Source organism: Echinops telfairi, unplaced genomic scaffold (assembly GCF_000313985.2).
Source record: "Echinops telfairi isolate 266 unplaced genomic scaffold, ASM31398v2 ScPeMD7_443;HRSCAF=831, whole genome shotgun sequence".
Classification (NCBI taxonomy): Eukaryota; Metazoa; Chordata; class Mammalia; order Afrosoricida; family Tenrecidae; genus Echinops; species Echinops telfairi.
The window spans coordinates 26,815,504-26,825,287 of NW_022104341.1; the positions used below are offsets into that span (position 1 = coordinate 26,815,504).

The window sequence follows — 9,784 nt, forward strand, 5'->3', positions numbered from 1 at the left end:
ATATACTGCTACGACTATATGGGTTACAAAAAGAACACTTTCCCCAGCAAGAGCTCGTCCTTATTCTGACATCAGTGAGGCTCTAGCACTGTCGCTGGTTCCCACTCACCATGAAACATAAAAGCAGAACCTTTCTCTTCTCCCAAAGGTAAAGCCCATTCTAATTCTTACTATTACGGTACTCCTTTTGAGTTACTTTTGTTGTATTTACCACGTTATATCCCTCACCATTAAAGTTTAAGTTCTGGTCATTTCCTTAAATTTGATGTCTTAGTCTTTTAATCTAGATTCTCTCTCCATCTTTTTCACTTTCCTAACAATCGTTGCACTGAAGAACAGGGGACACCTGACCTGTATAATCATCACATGTTCACAGCACCATTTAGTAGGATTTTTTGCATGCTTGCAGCTGGAGCCTGAGCTTGATTCGGCTCATAGTTAACCCCTTTGGCAAGACTGTAAGTGGTGTCGATTCTGACATCAGGAAATAAACCAGATGCCATTGAGCTGGTTCGGACTCATGGCAACCCCATGGACTGTGAACTTTTAAGAATCAGATTGCAGGTTTTTCTTCTAAGAGACATTTGGGAGGGTATAAACTTCCAACACTTTGGTTCACAGAAAGCCTTATCATTTGTGCCACCCAGGGACTATGGGCTTGTTGAACAGCCACATTCAGATTCTTCCTTTTCATTTTTTAGTTGTAATACATTTACAAAGAGTCGCTTCTCCTGAACAACTACAATTAAATTAGGCCACTTCTACGGATTTTTAACTTCATGGATGATCTGCTCAAAATACATTTTAACCATTCTATTTTCAAAAAAAATGAGCTTTAATCTCCCGTTTGTGGTCAGATCAGTATCAATTAGTTACAAGTTCTCATTGTCCGCATTAATTGAACTTTACTCTTGCAATATTTCCTAAAGCCAAACCATGAAAAACTATGTTGTTTCCCAGGGGAAAGCTCTACAAAGCAGAGCTCAAATCTATCTATTTTATTCATTCCCAAGTGACCACCATTTCTCAATTCTTAAAACTACTTATATAACATTCTTTCTTTTACACGTGGAATAAAAAAATCTTAATCACTCATTCTTTCAGATCCTGTCTGACCAGCACCTTGCCTCTCTAGCCTTGTCCTACACCCTTTTCCTTGCTTAGTTAGAATGCTGCACACCACTATGGCCACTTCTTCCTCTCTCTCACTTGCTCTTTTTTATTTAATTCTGCAAAACAACCAATAATGAGTAGCACAAGTGAAACCTAATCCCTTCCAAAAGAGCCACATAAATTATGTGTAAGATTAGAATTCTAAATAAAAACTGGTGGGTCCATTCCTTTCTGTAAGCCACCATCATAGGCTTTACATGTGAACTTTCAGCCTTAATTCCTCTCACTTTCAAGGACCAGTCAGTCCTCAGGCATGATATGTACCAGACATGCAGGAGTCGACACAATATTTTCACTGAAAAGCCAGGCCCTTGAGTCAGACTGATGGGAATTTGCTGGCCCCACACACATCAGACTTTGTGCTTAATTCTCTGGTCCTCAGAGAATCTCTATATCTGAGCAAAGTCCAAAAACCAAACTCACCGCCATCAAGTTGATTCTGACTCAGTCACGTCAAAGGATAAAAAACAATGCTTCCACAAACCAAAAGACACGTCTCTTTTCTTTGCACTGGCCAACCTCTTTGTCTTAGGGTCTCCACACATATTGTCACATATGACTAGCAATTTGTCTACGGAACTCTGGTAGTGTAATGGGTTAGCATCGGGCTGCTACCCACAAGGTCAGCAATTCAAAACCACCAGTTGCTCTGCAGGAGTAAGATGAGGCTTTTTACTTCCATAAAGAATTAGTCTCAGAAACCCACAGGGGCAATTCTACTTTGTCCTATCAGATTTCTGAGTCAGAATTGACTTAATGCAATGAACTTGAGTTTGTCTGATTAAGTCCTCCTTAGCTTTCAGTCTTGGTTTGGCTATTACTTCTTCAGAGAAGTTATTCTCTCCACCAGCCCTGAGCTAAAATGTTAGTTTTATTATTAGTTCTTCTTTACCATACCAGTCTTTTCTTTTATAGCCTTATTACAGACCTGTAATTATACATTTACTTGTGATAAATTCATTGGCGTCTCTCTCTTCCATTGAACAGGAACTATGTCCATTCTGTTCAACATCTTATCTTCAGGGCCTAATCTGGAACACCTCACACTCAATAGATAGTTTTTCAATCTAAAATCCAAGATTCATGAAAAATTTTACATAAATTACTTTAATCCTGTTCCTATACTACACATATTCTAGAAACCCTTTAAGAAGTCAAGAGAGACAGAAAAAGAAAATCCCTTGATGGAAACCTGGAATTGATACAAACAAATAGCAGAAGCGTCTACTTGGAGTTAACAAGACAAAGAGAGAAACTTGTCCAGTAAATCTCTCACACACAGATAAAGTGTACCTGAAGAGACATAAAAGGAGTACCAGGTTAATTCAGGTATGTACTCCCAGATATCTTTCTTTAATTATACCTTCATCAGCAACCTAAGTCCTAGTTTAGTTTGGATCAGTCAATGTGAAGCTTCATAGAGCTTCTCAGACTTCCACCTTTCCTATCACAATAATTTTCTCTAAGGTAGTACCTACTATAGTTTTTAAAAGCGGTTCAATTAATATGAGCTAGGTAAGTGAATACAGGAGCCCTGGTGGTATAGTGGCTTAGGTGTGGCCTGCTATCAGCAGTTCAAACCCACAAGTTGCTTCTTGGGAAAAAGATGAGGCTCTCTGCTACTATAAAGATCTACCACCTGGGAAATGTAAAGGTGAGGGTCTATTCCATCCTATATAGTCATTGTAAGTCAGAATTGACTCTATAGCAGTAAGTTATATCATTTATTTATTTTTGAGATAAGTGAATACAGTTGTCCAAGTAGTTTTCATACCTCTTAACATCTTCTTGCTTGGAGGCACTTGTCTGTTTAATGCCTACAATAAAAAGAAAAAGAAAACAAAGATGCACAGTAGGTCACATCTGCATATACATATTAAGTACAAGACAGATCGCTGTCCTGATTATTCAAACTGGAGATCATCCCTTTTCCACACATTTCATTTTCAATCCTGCATGTCAACCAAAATGAAATTGGAAGGGAATCCAATTTGGTTTTGTAAATTAATTTTTCTCGATTTTGGGATTCTCAAAAGAGTAGCTGGAGCCCTGGTGGCAGAACCATTAAGCGCTGGCAACTAACCTGAGCAGTTTGAACCCACGCAGCCTCCCTGTGAGATAAAGATTGGGCAAGCTGCATCTGCCCTAAAGGATGCGACTGAGAAAACCCAATGGGGCGGTTCTACTGTCACACAGGGTGGAAAGCGACTGCGAGCACCCAACAACAAACTAGTGGCTTAGTTTCGCATTTCTGAAAATCTGACTTCTTGGAGTCCTGGTAGTACAGTAGGTCACATGCTGGGCTGCTAATTGCAAGGTCAACAGTTCAAACCCACCAGTCGCTGCATAAGCGAAAGGCGCACCTTTCTGCTGCCATGAAGATTTCACATAGTGGCAAAGTGCTGTTTTGGTTTGGGGCGACATCTTCTCATCCGGTTCAAGTTCGCCCACTGAAAGGGATAAAAGGAGGGGACCTACACCTCTGACAATCGGGGCACCCAAACAGCTGAGCGTCTGGAGGAGACGACGGGCTGTGATCCGAGACCAGCTGCGCACGGCCTGTTGAGGCTGCCCTGGGCACTTGCCCGCCTCTGCCGCCGGAGCCAAACCAGGCCGAGGGAGATCTTGGAACACTCGTGTACAAGGGTCGGGGGGCAGTCGGAGGTCTTCCGCAGGAAGTGCGTGGGGGGGAGCTCTGGGTCTCCCTACCCGAAGACCCTCTCCCCGGGCAGGCGTACGGGAGCGCTCAGCGCCCCGGTGTGGAACTCTGGTGCGACTCCAGTCTTAGACCCCGGAAGCTGGCAAGAGACCCTCCCTGTTCATACCTGTGGTCTTACGGGCAGCGGCCGGAGTCCCAGCCTTTCGGCCAGGCAGCGGCTGGGCGAGCGAGTCGGCCATCGGCGTGCCGTCGTCTGAGGCGGGCCCGGCGCCGGCGTCGCTTCCCGAGGCCCCGCCTCCCCCGGCGTGCGCGGGGCGGGGCCAGGGCGGCGTGCGCGGCCCCGGGAAGCGGAGGAGGGACTGGGGGCACGCGGCGCCTACACGACGCACTGCACATCTCGGGGGTCCCGGCGGCCGCGTCGCGGCGGGTCGCGTGGCGCCGAGGGCCCGGCGCTGCGGGCCGACCAGGCCGCACCAGGTGGAGCGGGCCTAGGGCCGAGGCGAGCGGAAATCGGGCGAAATGGCTTCCCTGGCTGCCGCCCGCGCGAGCGCTGCGGTTTGATGTGCCCACGGGCGCGCCGCGCGGACCCGCGCTCCTGCTGCGGGGCCCTGGGCGTGGGCTTCCCTGCGGGACCGGAATGCCGGCTTCCGAAGAGATGCCGAAGGGATTCGCGCCACTGCATTGATTACTTTGGCGATTGGAACTCCTGGAGAGCCGTGGCCCTCCAATACGTGAGGGGGAGCGCATCCGGACCTTCGTTCTCTTTGGATGGGTTAATCGAGCTGCGCTCCAATTTTGTCAAATGGGACATTCAAAAAGAAAATTCTCTTTAATGATTAGAACTTTGACTTCAAGGCTCGCTCTTGGGAACTTAAAAAAAAAAATTTCACCGTGAGGAGAAAACCTTTCTAAATGCTTCATATTTGCCCAGCCTTTCAAAAGTTTTCGTTTGTTTCTACTTGGGCATTTTTAAAACAATGCTCCTTTTAAAATACAGCCGGAAAAGAAGATGCAACAACTTTTTAAAAATGCGGGTTGGGTGAAAGTTGACAGCAAATTCAGTTCCCCTTCAATAATGTATACGCCTTTGCGGGGGACATTTAGATGCAGTGACCTCAAGGTAACATACAGCGCTCCTCCCGCACCCCTCCTGGGTTCCCGGTTTCTGTTCACCCTGCTTCCTTGTCCCTCCCAGCCTGCCTTCCTGTAACTTTGTTTTGGGCAAATGTTTGCCCATATGGTCTCAAATAGGTTGACTGTTATGAAACCATGCCTGAGAGATAATGCTTCCTTTCAAAACCAGGCTTGTTGGTTGTTTAGAAGGTGTTTTAAAGGGCTATAGTTTCAGGAGTTCCACTTGTTTCTTATTGGGGTTTTAAAAATAATTATTTTGGGGGTCTACATTTTTCTGTTAGTTTGCTAGTTTCTTTAATTTTGATCCTGATCGGAGGGGCCCTATTTGGTAGGCTGGGCACCATCTAGTTCTTTTGGTGTCAGATTAGTGGAGACTGCTGTTCCTATGGTTGGTGAGCCCTTTGGACTCATTGTTTCTTTTGAGCCTTTGGTTTTCTTCAATAATTTCATCTTAGGTAGCCACTTAAACAAGCCTTGTTTTACCAATTGACCTATAGGTCTACCCCCACCCCCATGATTCCAAGCCCTGATCAGTTCTTTTTGGTTATGACTGATTTTTGTCTCCTGTATGCTGGACTATATACATGGATCTATTTGTAGCACATAGACGTATGTATGTAGAAATATCTTTTGCAAAACAGGAGGGTAAGTCAAAAGTATTGCCACTAGGGTTCCAGTTCATACATGCAGCGGTTTATTCCAAACAGAACGTGTTTAAACATGTCTCTGCAATCAGTGGATGTTTTCTCAGTAAAGCTCTTGTCTTAGTCTTACTAGGGTGTCTTCAACAGAAGGTCCCATCAAAACAATGGCTTCTAAAGGGACCTACGGGGCTGGGTAAATCTAAGGCAGAGAGTCAGTTCAGAAGGTTATGGCGACTATTTTGGGGGCATTCTGAAGGGATCCTCTTGATAGATTTTCTTGAAGGACACAGGATGATCATGGGGCTAATTAAAAGAGTTTTAAGACACTGCACTGGTGGAGAAAAAAGGCCAAGAGGGTTGTGCTGAGGACCTTTCTTCTTCCATCATGACAGTGTATCTGCTCATTTATTGAGGATAGCAAGAGATTTTTATTGGGAAACTAGCCCATCTACCTTACAGTCCTTCAGACTTCTCTTTCTTTACAAACTCAAAGGAACCTGATTGAGGATGCTCAAACTGCCATTTTAATGTGATGTAAATCAAAGAAGACAGTTTTTCTGGGAGAGGGGTTACAGAGACAGAAATATCGCCTTTAGAAATATACAGGCCTAGATGGAGGATATAGTGAGAAAGAATATCTTCACATTTTGTTATTAAAAATTTCTATGATATTTATAGCAATACTTTTTTACTTACCCTGGTACTCTTGAGTATATTCCACATATGCCATCGCATTACTGGTCAGCTCACGTAGCTATCTATGTATCCACTTCATAAATCAGGATTGCATATTGTGTCATTTATTTTAGAAGAATTGATACCAGACTAGTCCAGAAGAGTTGGAGATTAAAAATGTCCCAAATATCCACCTTTTCTAAGATGCTTTTCTGCTTCACCACCCCCTCTGCCCATCTCCCCCGCCCCCCTTCTCCTTCCATGAGCATATAGTCCCTCAAGCTTCTGGCTTCTGCATTCAATGCAAAGTCCCACAGAAACAAATGCAACTTTGAGGAAATGGCTTACATGGTGTTGGGTGCTGTTCAGTCTAAGTCCATAGGTCAGACAGAGGTGAGCCAAATGCAGGGTCCAGAGCCAGAAGCCAAATATATCCAAACATCACAGCCGGTCTTCTTGCTTCTACCAAAGCTCAGTCAGGAAGTAGAGGTGTGGCTTTCCAGGTGAGGTGATGTGAAACCTGTGTATCTCCAAGGGAAACAAAGAAGAGTGTCTTAATTCACACCCTTTACTAAGGTAAACAAGGGAACAGAACAATGGAATACTGCATGGTTTAAAATCAGGAAAGGTGTACATCAGAGTTGCATCCTCTTACCATACTTACTCAGTCTGGATACTGAGCAAATAATCAAAGAAGCTGGCTTCTATGAAGGTGAATTCAGCATCCGGATTGGAGGAAGGTTTTTAAAAACCTGCAATACGCAGATGACACAGCCTTGCTTGATTTTCAGTAAGTAAGGAAGACTTGAAGCACTTACTGATGAAGATATGGAGGCTGCCTTCAGTATGAGTTACAACTCAATGTAAAAAGACAAAATCCTCACAACGGGACCAATAGTAACATGATAAATGGGCATACGGTTGAAGTTGGCAAGGATTCTGTCTTACTTGGATCCTAAATCAGTGCTCATGTAAAGAGATCAGAAGATGAAGTGCATTAGGTAAATCTGCTGCACAAGACCTCTGTAGAATATTGAAGAACAAGGATGTTACTTTGAGGACTAAGGTGTCCCTGACCCAAGCTATGGTATTTTCAATTGCTTCAAAGGTCTGTGAAAGTTGGACATTGAATAAGGAAGACTAGAAGACTTGATGCATTTGAATTGTGGTGCTGGAGAAGAATATTGAAAGTACCATGGACTGCTAAAAGGACAAACCAATCTGTTTTGGAAGAAGTACAGCCAGAGTGCTCCTGAGAGGCAAGGATGGCAAGACTTTGTCTCACATACTTTGGACATGTTGTCAGGAGAAACTAGTCCCTGGAAAAAGGCATCATACTTGGTAAAGTGGAGGGGCAGTGAAAAAGAGGGAGGCCCTCAACAAGATGGATTGACACAGTGCCTGCAACAATGGGCTCAGGCATAGAAACAATCATGACAATGGCACTGGGATGGGCAGTGTTTCGTTCTACTTTGCATAGGATCCCTCAGGGTTGACACCTAACATCAACTAAGGTAGAGTTAAAGAAGCCCCCAAGGAAACAAAGGTTGTGGCTTGGTTCACATCCTTGGTTCAGGTTTTAATCCCATCCTCATCCTGTCCACGAGTACATTGGAGAATGCCCTTTAAAAGGGGACAATGGCCACAGGCATGTAGAGTCCAGAATTATGACTAGAAGGGGCATGTTAATTGACTATCATTCACATATGTGATTGTATGCAACATCTTACACAGACATTAAAAAAAATTCTTTTTGAGGAAACATTAACTTTTAATAACATTTTCAGCTTTAAAACTTGCCATTTAAAAATTGGTTTTGCTAGTAATGCATCACCAGAACATAGACCTTCAAATACTGCAATGTAGTATCAGTGATAGGTAACAATGTATTTGCTACTTTTCAGCACTGAAAGGAGAGTTGTAAACACTAGAAATGGCTGTGGAAGAGCTTCAGTCCATAATAAAGAGATGTGTAAGTATTGTTTCCTTTGTAATTACATTTGTGGTCACTCAAATGCATATCTTCCTTAATCTTTGCTTTTTTCTGCTGCTAGTGTGTAACAGGGCTGGCAGGCAGAGTAAATTCTTTCTCTGAGGGACATGCTTATCCAAATAGCCTTTAAAATTTTAATACTTTACCTTTTCAGAGATTTCTTTGGTAAAGTGGATTTCAAGATCATTTATTAAAAGTATTTATTATGGTCATCCTAATTTCTGCACATGTGCAATTTATAAGAATTCAAACAGATTTCTCTTTTTTCAGAGATAGATCAAGTAATCATTGTACTGAATTTTTATTTGTGTATGTGTGTTTGTTTCTGCTAGCAAATCCTAGAAGAAGAAGACTTTAAAGAAGAAGATTTTGGTCTATTTCAGTTAGCTGGCCAAAAGTGCATAGATGAGGGGCATATAGACCAGCTGTTGGAAATTATTCAAAATGAAAAGAACAGGGTAAGTGTTATCTTTGTGTGTACTTTTTATGTTACTGGGAAGGGAAAACCACATGCTGGTAGTATTCATTAATTTATTTATCACACATCTAAGCAATTAGAACAAAGGAGAATAGGAAAATATGGAAGAAAAAAACCCCAGAATTTTGGGTATTTATGTCTTTAAGCTTACAGGCAGGTGGAAGAGATAAATATGTGAGCTGTTAACAATAAGGAGACAGTAGTGTGAGCAGGCTTTTAAAAGATTGTGGAAAAATTGAATGAAAAGATAATGGTGTTTTTCCACTAATTTTATTGTATCCCCTTACATAAGTAAAGGTCTTTCGTAGGCACAGGACTTACTTATGATTTTAGAGGACCCAAGAGTGGCTTTGAAATCACTAATTGACATGGAAAAATAGAAGCCTCAGAAGGTTACATACTCATTTTAGGTCACCAGAAAATTCTCTTACTTCAGCAAAATGTGTGTGGAAAGTCAGCTTTTTAAAAATATTAAATCATTTCATTGGGGGCTTGTACAACTCATATCATAATCCACACATACATCCATTGTGTCAAGCACTTTTGTACATTTGTTTCCCTCATCATTCTCAAAACATTTGCTTTCTACTTGAGCCCCTGGTATTCACTCTTCATTGTTTCCTCTCCCTCCCTGCTTCCCCGTCCCCCATGAACACTTGATAATTTATAAATTATTCTTATTATTTTATCATATCTTGCACTGTCCACTGTCTCCCTTCACCCACTTCTCTGCTGTCCATCCCCTAGGGAGGAGGTTATATGTAGATCCTTGTAATCTGTTACCCCTTTATCCCTCACCTTCACTCCACCTTCCCGGTATCACCACTCACACCACTAGTCCTGAGGGTTTCATCTGTCCTGGATTCCCTGTGTTTCCACTTTCTATCTGTACCAGTGTACATCCTCCGGTCCTGCCAGATTTGTAAGGTAGAATTGGGATCATGATGGTGGGGCGGAGGAAGCATTCAAGAACTAGAGGAAAGGTGTATGTTTCATCATTGCTACACTGCACCCTGACTGGCTCGTCT

The 9,784-nt window shown here is 42.8% G+C and overlaps 2 protein-coding genes across 3 annotated transcripts in view; one reads left to right on the forward strand and one right to left on the reverse strand.

Moving 5' to 3' along the window:
• The window catches only part of RPAP2 (RNA polymerase II associated protein 2), a 106,192-nt gene extending 101,613 nt beyond the window's left edge, over positions 1-4,579 (reverse strand). Inside the window, exons 1-3 of the mRNA XM_045292041.1 lie at positions 4,403-4,579; positions 3,999-4,320; positions 2,948-2,990 (exon numbers count right to left, since the gene is read on the reverse strand). Coding sequence (XP_045147976.1) covers positions 2,948-2,990; positions 3,999-4,320; positions 4,403-4,579 — 542 coding nt within the window. The remainder of the gene's footprint in view (positions 1-2,947; positions 2,991-3,998; positions 4,321-4,402) is intronic.
• A 32-nt stretch (positions 4,580-4,611) lies between these two features.
• Positions 4,612-9,784, forward strand: part of GLMN (glomulin, FKBP associated protein) — a 37,357-nt gene continuing 32,184 nt past the window's right edge. Inside the window, exons 1-3 of one of the 2 annotated variants that reach the window (XM_045292031.1) lie at positions 4,612-4,952; positions 8,190-8,257; positions 8,611-8,736. In XM_045292031.1, the coding sequence (XP_045147966.1) occupies positions 8,219-8,257; positions 8,611-8,736 (165 nt within the window). In that variant the 5' untranslated portion in view covers positions 4,612-4,952; positions 8,190-8,218. The remainder of the gene's footprint in view (positions 4,953-8,189; positions 8,258-8,610; positions 8,737-9,784) is intronic. The other variant, XM_045292032.1, reaches the window with a different exon arrangement.